The sequence below is a fragment of the Syngnathus typhle genome, linkage group LG4, assembly GCF_033458585.1.
Source record: "Syngnathus typhle isolate RoL2023-S1 ecotype Sweden linkage group LG4, RoL_Styp_1.0, whole genome shotgun sequence".
Classification (NCBI taxonomy): Eukaryota; Metazoa; Chordata; class Actinopteri; order Syngnathiformes; family Syngnathidae; genus Syngnathus; species Syngnathus typhle.
In genome coordinates, this window is record NC_083741.1 from 1,809,925 (window position 1) to 1,828,096 (window position 18,172).

The 18,172-nt window shown below is 44.6% G+C and overlaps 1 protein-coding gene across 1 annotated transcript in view; it reads right to left on the bottom strand.

The window, feature by feature from the left end:
• LOC133153086 (serine/threonine-protein kinase BRSK2-like) overlaps positions 1-14,751 on the bottom strand; it is a 180,370-nt gene extending 165,619 nt beyond the window's left edge. Inside the window, exon 1 of the mRNA XM_061277139.1 lies at positions 14,386-14,751. Within this exon, the coding sequence (XP_061133123.1) occupies positions 14,386-14,479 (94 nt within the window). The 5' untranslated portion in view covers positions 14,480-14,751. The remainder of the gene's footprint in view (positions 1-14,385) is intronic.
• Between the last annotated feature and the right edge of the window lie 3,421 nt (positions 14,752-18,172).

Consider the following 18,172-nt stretch of genomic DNA (forward strand, 5'->3'; position numbering starts at 1 on the left):
CGCAATCGCTAGTGTTTAAGACGGGACAAGACGCACTGGCACAAGACAAGGGGAAGACGCAGGCTATATACACACAGAAGGGTGAGGACACAGGTGCAGACAATTAGGACCAACGACACAGGTGCACACAATTGGGATCAGGGAAGTCAAGTGGCCTGACCCACAGAGGAAGGACCCACAAACTGAAACGAGAGGAGAGTTACCAAAACAAAACAGGAAGTGACAATACGACGAACAGGACAAGACAAAAACAACTCACAAAACACGAGAGGATGACATAACCCCCCCCCACTAAGGCCGGATCTCCTCCGGCCCATAACCCTCCCAGTCCACCAGGAACTGCCAGCCCCGACCCCACCTGCGCACCACCAATAACTCCTTGACCGTGTAAGCCTGCCCACCCACCACTGTCCGCGGAGCTGGAGGCGGCACGGGGCCCGGCACCATCCCACTGTCCCTGGCTGGTTTGACCCTCCCGACGTGGAAGGAGGGATGAACGGCAAGGGATCTGGACAGGCGAAGACGCACAGCGGCTGGGGTAACGACCTTGGAGATGGGAAATGGACCCATCACCAAGGGAGACGAGACTCAATACAGGCTGGAGGTTGACCTTCTGACCACGTGGTGCAGGGACAACAACCTCCTGCTGAACGTCGACAAGACCAAGGAGACTGTTGTGGACTTCCAGAAGGGTCACACCCAACACCTGCCGCTGACCATCGACGGTGCTGTGGTGGAGAGAGTGAGCACCGCCAAGTTCCTGGGGGTGCACATCAGTGAGGATCTCTCCTGGTCCACCAACACCGCATCACTGGCAAAGAAAGCCCAGCGCCGCCTGTACTTCCTGCGGAAACTCAGGCGAGCGAGCGCTCCTCCGGCCGTCATGACTACATGTTACCGCGGCACCATTGAGAGCGTCCTCTCCAGCTGTATTGCTGTTTGGGGTGGCGGCTGCACTGACTACAACTTGAAGGCCCTGCAGCGCATAGTGAACACGGCTGGTAAGATTATTGGTGCTTCGCTCCCCTCCTTGAAGGACATTTACACCTCCCATCTCACCCGCAAGGCGACCACGATTGTGAGTGATGTGAGTCACCCCGCTCACTCTTTGTTCGAGCTTCTGCCCTCTGGGAAGAGGTACAGAAGCCTGCGCTCCCGCACCACCAGACTCTCAAACAGCTTCATACTCCAGGCTGTTAGGATCCTGAACTCGCTTCCCCGTTCTGCGTAGCGTCCTGTACTTTTACTGTCTGTATGCGCACTAGCTCTTATTTGTTGTGTTATCTGTTTATTTATTATTTATAATTACTCTTATTATTTATTGTTTGTGCCTTTTTGTTTTTTATATTGCGTCGTTTACTTGTATGTCTATCGTGTAATATGTCTTGTCACCGTGGGATAGAGAAAACGTAATTTCGATCTCTTTGTGTGTCTCGGCATGTGAAGACGTTGACAATAAAGCAGACTTTGACTTTGACCCACAAAACAGGGGGCCAGCTTCCTGGAGTCCCCCTGGAGGGGAAGGTATTTTGTGGACAGCCAGACCCGTTGGCCCCGCCGGTAGACGGGCGCCGTTCGTCGCCTCCGGCCGGCCATCCTCTTGACCCTATCACCTTGGCGGACCAGCGTGGCCCGTGCCGCCGCCCAGATGCGACGACAGCGACTCACCGCGGCGCGCGCCGGGGTAACGGACACCTCCGGCTCACTGTCAGGGAAGACCGGGGGCTGGTAGCCAAATACGCACATGAAGGGGGACATCCCGGTAGGTAGGCAGGGAATTATGGGCGTATTCCACCCACGTGAGGTTCTTGCTCCATGAGGAGGGGTTCTGGGCCACGAGGTAGCGGAGACCTGTTTCCAGCTGCTGGTTTATGCGCTCCGCCTGACCGTTCGCCTCCGCGTGGTAGCCCGAAGTGAGGCTCACGGTGGCCTCTATGAGCTTGCAAAATTCTTTCCAAAACCTGGATACAAATTGGGGACCCCTATCAGAAACGACGTCCCGCGGGAATCCGTGAATTCTGAAAATGCGGTCCATCATGACTTCTGCCGTTTGCTTTGCCGAAGGCAACTTGGGCAGGGCAATGAAGTGAGCCATCTTGGAAAATCGGTCCACCACGGTGAGTACAGTCGTCTTCCCCTTTGACGCAGGAAGCCCCGTGACAAAGTCCACCAAGATTTCGGCCCACGGTCAAGAAGGAATGGGGAGGGGTTGCAGCAGACCCACACGGGCGCCAGGGGTGTTCTTGTTCCGAGCACAGACGGAGCAGGCTGCAACGTATTCCCTGATGTCTGCCCCCGTAGATGGCCACCAGAATCGCTGTTGAATCACGTACAGGGTTCTTCGCACGCCTGGATGACAGGCCCAGTGGACAACCTGGGAACGCAGCCTGGTGGGAACAAACAGTTGATTCTCTGGGCATACCCTAGGGCAGGGGCCAACCCGTGGCTCGCGAGCCGCATGCGGCTCTTTGGCTGGTTTCATGGGGCTCTTTTACGTTCATATCAACATTTGTGTTTATTTTTCGTGTGTATTTGCTTCGCTTGAGTTCAATATGGTATTTTGGTCAGACGTGCATGCGCGGGAGGTGAAATCCCGCAAAGGAGGAGGGACAAACCCATTTGAGGAGTGTCAATTTCGCTCTCAAAATGGCAAGGAAAAACTCCACAGCTAATTGAATATATGACGATGAACACAGGGCAGAGCGTTTGGTTTTGTTGGCTTTTTAATGAATGGCAACTGTGACTACGGGGGCCCATTAGGTCCAGAAAAGCTGACAAGACGCGAAGCCAGGTGTGGCCACCCCGGCCAAAATGGCAAGGAAAAAATGCACAGCTAAACGAATATATGACGATGAACACAGGACGTTTTTAATTGAGTTAAAGTTGTTTTTTGTTGAACGCAATGGCAAGCCATTCTGCCTGATATGTCGGACGTCATTAGCGCATTTAAAAGCTTCAAATGTTCAGCGCCACTTCAGCTCACTTCATGCCAATATCTATAAGGACTTTGCAAAAGGGACTGAATTTTGCAAGCACAAGTTTGGACATTTTGAAAAGTCAGGCAGAAGAATAGTTACAAAAGCCATACAATGAAGTGGAGTTCGTTAATAAATGCCTCAGTGACGTTATTGAAATCTTGTCTCCTGAAAACGACAAACTAAAACGAATGGTCTGTCCCGCCACACATAGTAAGTGAAAAAACGTATATTTTTGTTAGTGGAATTTGTTGAACTGAGAGTTTGTCTGTGTGAGACAATTCACACAAAGTTCATTGTTGAAAATGTGGTCTTTGGTCTGTGGTTTTAGTACTGTAGGAGTCAATTTGTCATTATCATGTTGGTGCGGGACATAATAATGTCACACAATAAATTTGGCTGAGCAGAGGGGTGTGTGTGTGTGTGTGTGTGTGTGTGTGTGTGTGTGTGTGTGTGTGTGTGTGTGTGTGTGTGTGTGTGTGTGTGTGTGTGTGTGTGTGTGTGTGTGTGTGCGCGCGTGCGCGTGCGTGGGGGGGGTTTCATGTGTGCTCATGTGTATGTTGTGGCATCTTTGGCTCTTAGTCTCTGAATGGTTGACCACCCCTGCCCTAGGGGGTGGTTCGTCGCCGTTTGCCTGCTTCACCAGGCCTTCTATGGGCCAAGTAACTGCTCCCACCAAACAGTCAGGGGGGAGAATGGGTTAGGGCTCCTTGGCCACCAGATCTGGACTGTAGATGCGTGATAGCCTGTCAGGCTTAGTGTTTTTGGCCCCCGGTCTGTAAGACAAAGTGATATTGAATCGATTAAAAAAGAGGGACCAACGAGCCTGGCGTGAATTCAGTCTTTTAGCCTTTGAGTGAATTGATTTGAATGAATAATTGAGAAGAAATTTCAGTTCTGAATGCTCCTTTTGTCCCAAGCAAAGTGACAGATGGTGGGGAGGGGGGATAAAAATTGTAAAATTAATTCACTCAAATCATTCTCGTTATGAAAGATTTGATCACAAAACGTGTTTGGCTTTTTCTTAAATGAACACCTTTGACATTGCTATCGTGTCAGCTTTTAATTATACTGTGCTGTCATGTTAAAGCAAATTAATAAATGCAACAATATTAATTTGCTTTGAAAATACCTGCGTAATAAGATAAAATGGATGGATGGATGATTGATGATCACAATTAAGTATAAAGTCTCCTTTGTAATATATACTCCTTATAGCCTGTACCCAAAAAGAGGAGTTTCTTTGCATCGAGGTTTATGCAAAGAGCTCACGTAATTATATTGTTGGATAATGTTTTGTCCAACCTGTATTTAACATTTGTAACCTATCATTTCAGACCGGTATATTTCCAGATAAAATGAAAATAGCAAAAATCATACCTTTGTATAAAACCGGGAACAAACACCACTTCACAAACTACAGACCTGTATCATTGCTATCACAATTTTCTAAAAATACTGGAAAAACTTTTCAATAACCGACTGGACAAATTTATAGATAAGTATAAAGTACTCACTGAAAGTCAATATGGATTTAGATCCAACAGAGCAACATCACTGGCACTAATTGACTCAGTGGAGGAAATTACCGTTTTTTTCCGTGTATAGTGCGCCCCCATGTATAGTACGCACCCTAAGAATGGCATGCTGATGCTGGAAAAAAGCTTGTACCCATGTATAATACGCACCCAATTTTTATGAATTTTTAAAAAAAAAATTTAATTTTTTTTTTCTTTTTTTTTTTTAAGTCCCAATGATCGTCACACACGCAGGGAGGCAATGGGTCCCATTTTTATAGTCTTTGGTATGGTCTTAACTAGGCTGGATGTAATTTTTTTTGTTGGCGTTGATTTCTCCGACTGCCCGTAAACGCACCACCGCGCTCCGTGCGCGCACGGGAAAGAGGCGGCTCTGTATGGGAGAGACGTTGAAGAGGAATAAAAACACCCTTGGAAACCAAAACTTGCCCCTCGTCGTGACTCGGAGCCGCAACAAATGTTTTGGATTTGTGTAGGGTACATTGTGACAGACAGCAAACTAGCAGGTGATCGAGCGAGCGTCTGATACAAGAGCATTGCGGTCGTATGGAGCGTGTTTGAAGTGAACAGCAGAGACGAAAGGAACAAGGCAAAGTGTTGTGAAATAAAATATTACCTGTAATACGCATTTTGTTATTTGCTGATTGAAACTGCTAATTAAACTGTGAATTGAAACTAATAGGAAGAAAACATATCTCGCTCTTAATATAGCTGACGTGTCTTGCGCATACGTTCTGCGCATCTGTAATGGCGGCCTCCGTATGACGTCCAGTCCGCGATGGAGATTAAAAACAAACAATATTTGACAATAACACACCATCAAGGATTGCACCATCGCATCAAACGATGTGTCGTCAATTATGGATTTTTTTGACTAAGTGTGTTGGGCAGGATGGCTGAATGCGATGCGCGATTGACAACAAACAAGAAGAAAGGTGAGTTTTATTTCGGGGGAGATTTGTCATGTCTCGTCCCCAGTTTTGCTATGTGTCTAGGTTGCCATAGTTTCTGTTCGCGTCGCCCCTCTCTTCCTGTGTCACCTCAATCGATGTAACGTGTTTTGTATTTAAGTCCTGTCTGCCCCTCGCTCACCGTTGGATCATTGCATGTGTTACTGTCATTCTGTTCCTGTCTTTGGTAATGTCACCCTGTCTTTTTGTTCCACGACTTTGTCGGTCAGTCCTGTTGTTGGTTTTGTTGTACCATGACTTATGTATATGCATGTATTTTGTCATGTCTTTTATTGTGTACAATAAGCTTATTCTTTCTTTCACATGTTTGAAATAAATAAACGAAATGAAACGAAAGCGCTTACTTTTGCCGGGTCCATTTGCACTTTGCCAGGGGCTATGATGAAGCCAAGGAAAGATACAGTATTGGCGTGGAACTCGCTCTTTTCGGCTTTTACGTAAAGCTGATGATCAAGGAGGCGTTGCAATAGCGTCTTAACATGAGACTCATGGGTCTCCAAATTCGGTGAATAGATCAAAATGTCGTCCAAATACACATAAACAACTACTATCCAAACTATCCAAAAAGTCTCTCAGTGCATCATTAATCATGGCCTGGAAAATAGCGGGTGCATTGGTGATTACTAGGTACTCGAAGTGTCCTCTGGGAGTGTTAAATCCCATTTTCCATTCATCGCCCTCCCGAATGCGCACTAGGTGGTACGCGTTGCACAAATCTAGCTTGGTGAACACCCGAGCTTGTTGCAATTGATCAAATACGGCTGACATGAGTGGAAGGGGATACCGGTTCTTAATCGTGATCTGATTGAGGGGACTGTAGTCTATGCAGGGGCTTAGGGTACCGTCTTTCTTGCCCACAAAAAAAAAACGGCCCCCGCAGGAGACGATGATGGTCTAATCAAACCCGCTTTAAGCGACGCGTCAATATATTCGGTTAGAGCCTGCTTTTCGGGTGCCGAAAGGGAATAAAGCCTCGCATTGGGTATTGTAGCGCTGGGCAAAAGCTTTATGGCGCAATCGTACGGACGGTGGGGCGGTAGAGAGGTAGCCTTTACTTTGCTGAATACCTCCGCGAGTTGATGATAACACACGGGAACCCCGGTCAGATCTGGGGTTTCTGGGTCTGGGACAGGAGGATTAGAGATTGGGTTAGATTACAGGGGTGGGCAAACTTTTTGACTCGCGGGCCGAACTGGGTTCTAAATTTGGACCGGAGGGCCAAACCAGGAGCAGATGGACGTAGTGTTTGTGTGAAGTAATATAAGGGACCTGTAAAGGTCATTGCATAAAAGATTTTGGCCTTTAGTAGGTAGTAAAGCATGGATATTCCAAATAAGTTTTTTGAAAACAAATGCATTTATTAACAGCATTAAAAAAAAAAATTAATAATTCACTAAAAAACTGCTATGAGTGATTTTTTGCTAGTGCGTCATAGTCTGGAGTAAAATTTGTTGTGGCAATTCTTAGGAGAGATCTGAGGTGTTGGTCCGTTTACCTCGATCTGTGACGGGTTGATGTTGACGTTCATGTGGCTAAACGTCACGTCGCGTACGTCGAGCCAAATTGGCCACTCTCTTTTAAACACTCGGCACTGTGTCCACCTTGCTTTTTTCCTTGGGCGACTCATTTTAATGGAAGGATTCCAGGGGAAGGTTTGTGGGTGGCTTTAGCGCAAAACTGCATCTGAAAGCTCAGCGCGCAAATTACAAGAATGCTTTCGTCACAGCCCACGCTCTAAATTTGGGACTGATACAAATAGAGCGCGAGTGCGCCATGTACACGTACACGCACAAAAAAAAAAAGTTTAATAATACAATTTGTTCAGGGCTGGCGGGCCGGATTAAACGGTCCCGTGGGCCGGATGTGGCCCGCGGGCCGTAGTTTGCCCACCCCTGGGTTAGAACCACGTTTAGGGTTTTTCGGGGGGTTAGGTTCAAGACATGACACTTTGCAATGGGGTCCCCATCCCCTTCCCGTCAGGTAAGAGACCATATAAGCCACCCGGGTGGGTTCCGTGGGGAAGTCGCCTGGGGAACCGGAGTATCGTTCCGGAGGAGCCAGTCTGACGCCCATTGCCAGGGGAGCGGGAGCAATGCGGTCCGCAGGGGAAGCAGCTGGTGGACTGGGTGTCGCTGCTGGTACCACGGTCAGAAGCGAGATAACTTCTTGCATCTGCTTGGTCAGCGTTCCCACCTGGGCGGCCACCACCCCTCGGAAGTCTTCCTGAGTCTTCACGAGCCCTTGGACTCCAACACCCAGAGCCTCCACTTGCTTCTGGTGTTGGGCGAACTGCGACGCCTGGGAGCGTACTGCGGCGACCAGCTGCTCCGACTCTGCCGAGTCCATGACTGGCCACTGCATACTGTCAGACTTGGATCAGGGAGAGGACACGGATGCAGAGTGCCAACAAAAGGTGTTTATTCTAACAGGCTGAAGACAGCACAAAAACAAAGAGAGTCTCAAAAGGAGGGACAACAAGGCTGGAGACAGCAAAAACAAAAAGCGCCTCACAAGGAGGGACAAAAAGGCTGGAGACAGCAAAAACCAAAAGCGCCTCAAAGCGAGGGAAATACGGTGGCAAAAAACATAACTAAAAAACACAGAGCTCAGGCTTGACAAAAAGGTATCTTCTAAACTAGGATCTCTAAGTTTACTCACGCAATCGCTAGTGTTCAAGACAGGACAAGACACACTGGCACAAGACAAGGGGAAGACGCAGGCTATATACACACAGAAGGGTGAGGACACAGGTGCAGACAATTAGGACCAATGACACAGGTGCACACAATTGGGATCAGGGAAGTCAAGTGGCCTGACGCACAGAGGAAGGACCCACAAACTGAAACGAGAGGAGAGTTACCAAAACAAAACAGGAAGTGACAATACGACGAACAGGACAAGAAAAAAACAACTCACAAAACACGACAGCATGACAGGAATACTGGGAAATCCAGTCTGAATTCTCTCAGGCGCTACAATATTCATCACAGAGAAGGGCTGCTCATACAGATACTAGCTACGATCTCTCCTGGTCCACCAACACCGCATCATTGGCGAAGAAAGCCCAGCGTCGCCTGTACTTCCTGCGGAAACTCAGGCGAGCGAGCGCTCCTCCGGCTGTCATGACTGCATTTTACCGCGGCACCATTGAGAGCGTCCTCTCCAGCTGTATTGCTGTTTGGGGTGGCGGCTGCACTGACTACAACTTGAAGGCCCTGCAGCGCATAGTAAACACGGCTGGTAAGATAATTGGTGCTTCGCTCCCCTCCTTGAAGGACATTTACGCGTCCCATCTCACCCGCAAGGCGACCACGATTGTGAGTGATGTGAGTCACCCCACTCACTCTTTGTTTGAGCTTCTGCCCTCTGGGAAGAGGTACAGGAGCCTGCGCTCCCGCACCACCAGACTCTCCAACAGCTTCATACTCCAGGCTGTTAGGATCCTGAACTCGCCCCCCCTTTCTGCGTAGCGTCCTGTACTTAGCGCTATGCTTACTGTCTGCTGTACGCACACTGGCTCAGTTTTGCTCCTCTTATTTATTGGGTTATTTGTTTATTATTTATTCATCACTCATTTTATTTATTTATTATTTATTATTTATTGTTTGTGCCTTCTTGTTTTTATTTTGTGTTGTCTGATTGTATGTTTATCGTGTACTGCGTCTCGTCACCGTGGGATGGAGGAAACGGAATTTCGGTTTCTTTATGTGTCTTGACATATGAAGGGATTGACAATAAAGCTGACTTTGACTTTGAATTGATACACAGCATTCGAGCCACATGTTGAAGGAGCAGTGGAATGATTATGGGTACAGCCAATAAAAAAAAGTGTCATTAGTGCAGTGCTTCTCAATTATTTTCTGTTACGCCCCCCCCTAGCAAGAGAAAATCTATTCGCGCCCCCCCTCCCCACCGTGACTATCCTAACTTGTCTTGTAAGTCGTAAAATGTTGCACTGTCGCAAACGTGACAGAAGTAACAATGAGAGCGCCACTGCCCCCTGCTGTAGTAAACGCGCAATTACACTTTATTCTAGTACTGCCAAAAAAAAAGCCTGTTCCCCAGGGTCACACGCGCCCTCCCAGGAATAGCACCGCGCCCCCCAAGGGGGGCGCGCCCCACTATTTGAGAAGCACTGCATTAGTGGAAGAGTCGTTTCCCAGTATGCTTTGCAATACTTAACATTATTATGGTTAATTATGTTATGTTTCTGTAATATATACTGTTAGTGTATACCGACATGGTGTAATAGTTGGGGGTGTAACGATTCATCGATACACATCGATTAATCGATATAATCCTCTACGATTTGTTGGCATCGATGGTAAACGTAAACATCGATCTATATCGCCCGTTTTTGACCTCGGACATTAGAGGCGACTTTATTTTGAAATCCAGTTCATTGTTGCTTGCTTCCTCTTTCCGGGAGCAGTGCGGGGCGTGTTGTGTTGTGAGCAGACCAGGCACGTGAAAGGGGAGCCGACAACTACGCGGCTCCTGGGCTGGTGCTATGGCTAGTGTCCAAGAAGACGAGGAAATTCGCTCCCCTTTGGGCTTCAAGTCATTCGTTTGGAAGCACTTTGTAATTTCCTAAATAAAGAGTTTGCAGTACCTTGTTGATTTTGCGTACGAATTGTTATAAATCAGGATAGTGTTCTATATCGATCGTAGAGCACTATATCGTGATGTATTGTGGATGAATCACACCAGGCTTTAAGATATCGGCAAATATCGTATCGTAGTTCTTTGTATCGATATGATATCGTATCGTGACAAAACCCGCGATTTACACCCCTAGTAATAGTTAATGTGGTGTTGTTTCTAATTTAGTACATTTAAATTATTGCTCGGTGGTGAATATAGCTCTCCACACCTTTTTTTAATTGTCTACACTGTTTGTACGATGTGTCCTCTCTGCATCTATTGCAGCCTGGTCATCCTGGAAGAGGGACCCTCCCATCTGGGGTCTCTTCTCAAGGTTTCTCATTTCCCCTAGCTGGAGTTTTGAGTTTTTCCTTGCCCTCCTGGGAGTTGAAGATCAGGGGATGTTTGAGAATATTTGTCATTTTTCACATGTCCTGAGTGTTGTTAGTCACCTAAATGTTGAACAGAGGTTGTGATGTACCAAAGTCAAATTCCTCGTTTGGCACGCTCAAACATGGCGAATAAAAACTCTTGAATCTTGATTTTCAGGAACAGAGACAGGTCGACCAAATGCAGCACGATCCTTTATTGAAAAGGGGAAAAGGGGAAGTGGAACACTGGACTCGCGATCGGGCTGGCGCCGCAGGAGAGCGCAGCGCGAAGTCGTGGTCGGGGCGAGCAAGTAGTCGGGGCAGGCGGCGATCCGAGAGTGGTCACGGATGAGCAAGTAGTCGGGACAGGAGGCGATCGGAGCGTGGTCGGTCAGTTTACGGAACCGATTGGCAACAGAGAAACGGCACAGGCTGAACGTACAGGGAGCAACGGGTAGCATACAGGAACGAATTGACAAAGGAGTGACTGGATGACAGGTTTTAAATAGAGAGACTGTGTGGGTGATTCAGCTGATTGGGGCGTGGCCGAGTGGCAGGTGACGCAGGAGCTTCACAACGATCAGTTCAAATGTGTTTTTAATGACACGCTGCAATTGTTAAGAAGATAGATTTTTGTGTCTTTTTAAAGTAAAACGTTCTAAGATGAATAAAGATACATGATATATTTTCATGCTTACCTGGTGGACTAGTGGACAGTATTATCAAATGCACTTTAAATTAAAGACCAATCAATAAATCTAGATGTCGAGTATTACTGATTAAATGCCAATAGGCAATACTGATTTTATTTAACTCTTATCTAACAAAATATTTGTGATGCACGGAGATACGGAAATTCGCTGTGCTTCTGTGTCCGTGCTGCCTGCACTCTCTTCCTGAGTTGAGTTGCGTCACACACACAAACTCAGATCGACTCAGATCGAAGAGGGGAGAAACCCTTCTTTTACTCCATGGTGAGGTGTGACTTTGTAAAACAAAACAAAAATTCACTTTTGTGCCTCATGATATATAATCCTCGCATAAACCCGCAGTTAGTTTATTTATTTATTTATTATTTATTTATTTATTTATTTATTTAGAACAAAATTTAGAGAGTGGGTTACATCGCATAAGTTGCATCTTTGTGAAATGTACAAGGATATATTAGTTATCATGGCCACAATTATACTATACAAGACTTTTATGTTGCTATGTTTTTACAGGATATTTGCACCTTTGTGAAATAAAAATTGTACACGTAGGATATGTTTTGTACTCTTTTGCATTAAATGTTAAATTATAAGGGAAGGCCATGTTCGACAAAATATTATACGTGAGTGTGTAATGTGTAATGTTTCGGACATACAATATCAAGCATGTTGCCGCGCGTGTGCTCACACACATACTGAGTCTTCATGTTGAAAGCAGTGTGAGTGGTGCCACCTGCAACCTGCTGATAATGAAGCTGCGTATCTCAGGAACCTAAAGGCAGCCATCTGTGCTGGGCTTTCTCTTCTGCATTTACACGGGCACACGCATGCGCATCATTTTCACAGGATGACACATGAAACCATGGCAACCTTGCCTACAGTTGGCCAAAACAAGCATCAGGCCAAGGGAATGAAAATATGAAGAGGAATTCTTCATCCCCGACATACACGTGCCCACTCTCTCTCTGACTCGCTCTCTCGCACGCGCACACACACACAAACTCCACAGTCTAATTATTCGTTCAGCGTAGCCTTGCGCCATTCAGTCACTAGATACACACCATGATTGCATTGTTCAACTCAAGTCTCAGAGCTGAGAACAGAAAGCTAGCCATTTATCAGCGGTGGTGTTATACATGACAGAAGTGAATCCTGATGGCCAACTTAGCTTGGATGATCCCTACTGAAGCTGTCACAATGTTTGAATAAAAAATAATTCTATTTGAAAAACAGGAGATTTAATTAACAAACAAAGAGTGTCAATTTGAACAAAAACAGAAATGCCGCAAATACAACAAATCCTTATCAACAATGCGGAATTGCTTTGTGTAATATCAATGAATAAAATAAAACGTACAAGAGCGGATGACGTTTACTTCAACAAGCTAAAATAGCCTGGTACACAGCCTCAGATGTCCCCTTGGGTTCAGAACAGACACACGCATACACACACACGCACGCACACATACACACATTGAGCATTATTGAGGAGAGTTTAATGAATGATATACCGTACAGACGTCCCCTTACTGCCAACTAAGTACTGGAGACTTCAATTGATACAAAGTCATCAGCAAACAGATTTTGCCTCTTCTTGAAATTCCACAGCAGCCTCCTCACAAGTACTTGCGCATTCTTTTATTTTTTTATTTAAATTTCATTCAACCAGGTAAAAGACAGGTTGAGATTAAATCTCTTTGATGGTGACCTGGCCAAGAGGCTGTGTTACAAATATACAGAAAAACATCCACAAAAAATCATCACATAAAACATACAATGAGATAAAAGACTAACCATCAATAACAGCAAATCAAACACCATGGCAAGACTCCGACTCTGAAAAAATGGAGGTGAGAAGTTCGACAATTTTCTGCTTAAAGCACGTCAAAGAGACTAGAGAGGCCATCTTAATTCTAGTTTGGAGATCGCTCCAGGGCAACCAGGTGCTGGATCTCAGATTGCGGGAGACTTCAGTAAACACACATTTTGTTTCAATACGTACGTAGTATACTAATAACGGATCCTATGCAATTTTATTGAGAGAATATATAAAACCATATAATACATACATTGGTGAGTCCTAAAAGCAGATTTTGAAATGAATCTCAATACAGCATGACACAATGGGCCAAGACAGTCGGACAAGCAAATTTATAGTGTCACCATAATCAAGCTGCGATGAAAAAAAAGTGCGCTATGTCCACATGCATATGCAGTTAAACTCTCACAAGACTCGAACAGTTTGCATGAATACGAGATGCGAAGGTAATTGATGAGAAGGTAAATCAAAGCTTTGTAGATAGATAGATAGATAGATAGATAGATAGATAGATAGATAGATAGATAGATAGATAGATAGATAGATAGATAGATAGATAGATAGATAGATAGATAGATAGATAGATAGATAGATAGATAGATAGATAGATAGATAGATAGATACGGATGGACGGACAGAGGGGGGGGGAGAGAGAGAGAGACGGAGGGAGGGAGGGAGGTAGGGAGGGAGAGAAACAGACAGACAGACAGACAGACAGACAGACAGACAGACAGACAGACAGACAGATAATATTTTAGTCCCAAACTGTAAGTGTACAGTTCTCATTATAGCTGCAACTAACGACTATTTCAATAATCAATTGTTTTTTTGAGCAATCAGTGCATCTTGAATTTTTAACTTCAGCTCTTGAAATATAGCAAGAATATTAACATCAATTTGTTCTCTTATGAAATTAAAATCCTAAACGCATCACGCAAGAGTACTGGCGAAAAAGTAAAAGAAAGGGAAAAACACAATCGCGAAGTTGAATCAACTTGTCGAGCACATAGAATGAGCCTTAACTGATAGTCGGACAGTGCAGAAGCCTCTGCGGAGAGGAAACCCCTCAGCACGGGGTACCAATGTGACAAATAGATGCTATAAGGGAATTACAGAGAAAAATCTCAATGGTCCATTATCAGCGAGTACTCTCTGCCTGACAACAAGGATTAAAGGCATACTAGCACCGTCATCATCACACAGCCGCAAACGTAACACAGTGCGTACGCTACACATCTGCAATTCCAGGCGTTCCTCACTTCGAAGCAGAATTGGCGATGCTCGCTATGTCAGCAAGACAGGTGCTGCGATGACGAAGACCAACAAGCCAGCAGCATCCGCCGCTATTATCACTAACCTGTTTGTCCTTTTCCCAGCGTCTTCTCCAAGCGGTAGGGTCCCACATAGTTGGCACAATGCCCGCTGTTGGCCTCCTTGCCCGATGATGACATGTTTAGGCGTGATGTGATACGAGGGAGGATAGTGTATTTCTTGTCCAACTTGTACACGTTTCTGGAGAGAGAACCGCTACCTTGCTGCGCAGTGGAGTTCTTCCTCTGTCGGCCTTTCCGAATGTACGCCCGCTTGCGTGTATATCCACGTCCCTTCCTTGCTGTCCTCGGGATATCCTTGGTCCCAATGCGGCTCAGTTTAAGGTTTTGAACCTGGGTGTCATGCTGGTCTAGTCCGCGGAGCGGTGCGCTGCAGCGCCGTTGGGTGTGAACTGATGATGGGACAGCATCTACCGCCGTTGTCTCTATAGGTCCCTACACCATCTTAAAAATTATATGATGGTGTAGTTCCGGCTGGTGCTTTCAAAATAAATGCCTCAAGCCCAGGGATGCACCCTGCACATAACTATTTTTGTCTGCTTCTCAAAGGAGCGCCAGGTCGGTTCTCTTTTTGCCCGAGCCACACTGTCAGAGTAAAATGAAGGGGTATGATACGCACTTTCAAAACAACATACCAAGTCACTTTGGCTCATGTTCATTTGTACCTATTGATTTTTTTTCATTGATTCATTTATTGTGCATACAGACACACAACACGAAAAGTCAAAAGTTTGAAATTAAAAGGAAGATCAATACTAGCCATAGTTGGAATCAGTTTGCCTATTCAAACGGAGTGGGAAGAAGTACAAAATTTAGCTCATCCCACATGCTTGTATTAAGCGGCTTGTTTTCTGTCATATTTCACATGTAAAATACTACCTCGACAGGTTAATTATAATCCAAATGAATACCAAAACAAAAGCAGACAGAAGAAGAAAAAAAGACTCCTATTTCCGTTTTGGCCCGAATATAAGACGATGTTTTTTGCATTGAAATAAGACTGAATATGTGGGGGTGGTCTCATATTCGGGCCCTCGACATTCACAACGCTAGAGGGCACCAGGTACCCAAAGTGAATGCTGAACTTGACTCCCTAGGCCAGTGCTTCTCAAATAGTGGGGCAAAGCGAATCTTACAGTAGACCAGATTATTCTACTCCCCCACATTCACGTAATGCAGTGCTTCTCAAATAGTGGGGCGCGCCCCTCTTGGGGGGCGCGATGCCATACCTGGGGGGGCGCGTGTGACCCTGTGGAACAGGCTTTTTTTTGGCAGTACTAGAATAAAGTGTAATTGCGCATCTTCACAGCAGGGGGCAGTGGCGCTCTCATTGTTACTTCTGTGACGTTTGCGACAGTGCAACATTTTACGACTTACAAGACAAGTTAGGATAGTCACGGTGGGGAGGGGGGGGCGCGAATAGTTTTCTTCTTGCTAAAGGGGGGCGTAACAGAAAATAATTGAGAAGCACTGCCCTAGGCCAAAGCGAACCCGTCACAAAGAAGAAGAAAAAAAAATACTAAAAATAGCGGAAGCACTAAGAAAAATAGAATAAATAAATATAGCGGTAGCACAAAGAAGAAAAATAAAAAATAGCGGTAAGAAAGAAATGACAAGAAAATAAAAGAAGAGATAACAGAAAATGGAGAAACGTAGCGACAATCTGGACAAAAGTGCGTCGAAAATCGGCCAGGTTAACCGGCAGCTGAGGAGAAGTTATGACGCAAACTTCAAGATGATAAATGAGGCAGAGTCTTCAAACATTTGCCAAGCGGCTGTGAAATATGGTGTCACAGTGCAATGTACGGAGATGGAGAGCTAAAATAGATCACTTAAAAAAATGCTCACAGTCAGACAAAAGCTTTCCGTGGTCCTCAGAGCGGCCACTTTCAAGAGTTCGCCAGGAGGGTGCGCGAGAAACGAAAGGAGGGGATACCCATCAGCAGAGCTGTCATTCAGCTCAAGGCCATGGAAATAGCCAAAGAGCTAAACATACCATACAAAAAATGTTGCATATCAAATGCCCTGGACGGCAGTGAGGATGACGTGCTATGGGAGGAGCCAGCGGAGCCAGAGGATGGGAGTGAGGACAGTGACACTGAGCACAGCAAGGCAGAGGATGTTTGTGAGGAGTAATGTTCTGACATGACAGATGTCAGCTACTCTCAAGTTTTATTAATTTTATTTTTTTATTAAATTATTTTATTGCAATGTTTTTTCTTAATCAGATTGTCATTCGTTTCAGATAGACTGTAAATATGTTCTGTATAAAAATTAAATTTGGCGTTCAAAAAATATATGTATATGTATATATAAATATTTTTTTTCAAACTTCAGTCTTGAAAAAGGGGGGTCGTTTTATAATCAGGGCAGTCTTATATTTGGGCCAATACGGTAATAGTACAAGCTGTCATGGGATTAACATTCTATCGCCTATTCTAGAACAAAACAAACAAGCAATAGCCTCATATTAGTATACAGTACTTACTATTTATCTATAACGTTAGATTTTTGTAACACAATATCATTAAACCTCGTTATGAACACAAGAAATTCACATTTTTTCAATTCATTATCACAGTTTTTCCATAAATTGACCCCTTTGACAAAGACACACAATTGTTTAATATTAGTTCTTTTAATTATTTTTTCTAAAGTCTCTTCTGTTTCTTAAGTAATAACAGTGACTTTTGCTGATTTCAAACAGCTTCTAAATATTGTGGCAAAGGTTCTCATTGGATACTTTGTACATTGTGCTATTTTGGACTTGACCAAATCATAGAATTTGAGAGTGTTTAGTTCGATAAATAATTAATTAGTTGGTTTGACATGATTTGAATGGATAATAAAATAGACATGGATGAGGACATCCCGCACAAAGAGCACAGCCATTGTGTTTTCAGTTTAGGCTTTAATGCTAGGATACTTGTAAGGTGGCATAATTAATATGCATGTACTGGACTTTCTCGTGTAATTGTTATTGCTCTCATTATGACGCATTGAAAATGAGAGCCTATGTCAGTCGGTTTCTATTTCCTTTTGATGGTGTTCAAGTGTTCAATCAACTTTATTCCTTTAGTTTGTTCCTATTCAAGGCACACATAATTTCTGTTAAAATCTGTTAATAGTATTTCTGTTAAATACTTTCTGGTGAAGGTTGTCCTGTGGATACATTTTTGTTCTTCCCAAAGTAAAGCACTGAGCCGTGTTACTTTCTTTTATCTGACTTTATTGCCAGGTAGATTTTGGTTGTGTCATTGGGACAAGGTGCTTCAGGTTGATTTGGAAACTAAGCAGAGAGAGTTCATGCAATGAAGATGACATGAAAATATGGCTCCACTTCTCTTGAAACTTCATGTGCTTATCATGCCTCATACTTTATTTTACTGGGAACACTTGACTTTTTACTTGCTCACCGCCTCTCCTGCCTTTTCACATTTTTGTTTTCTACTTCTTCAACCTTTTATTCCCTCATTACCTGTTATATTGTGTGTCTGCCCAACTGGGGTTGATTTTTTAAAGTGATTAATTTGTGCCAGCATCTCACATTAGCCAGCCAGTAGTAACCGAGCAACAACGAACATGCACTATGATCAAGTGTGACAATCTTATAAATGTAAGCAATGCAGATTGTGTTTCAGGTTTGACAGTTCCTTGTTTAGTATACATCATTAATCAAAGTGGACAGCAAATAGTAGCTACAAGGTATGGAAATGCACACACTTAAACCTGTGTATTTAATATTCTCAGTGGACAGTCACACCTAGGCACCTCTTTCTCTTTCTATTAATATTATGGTAAAAATAAAATGTA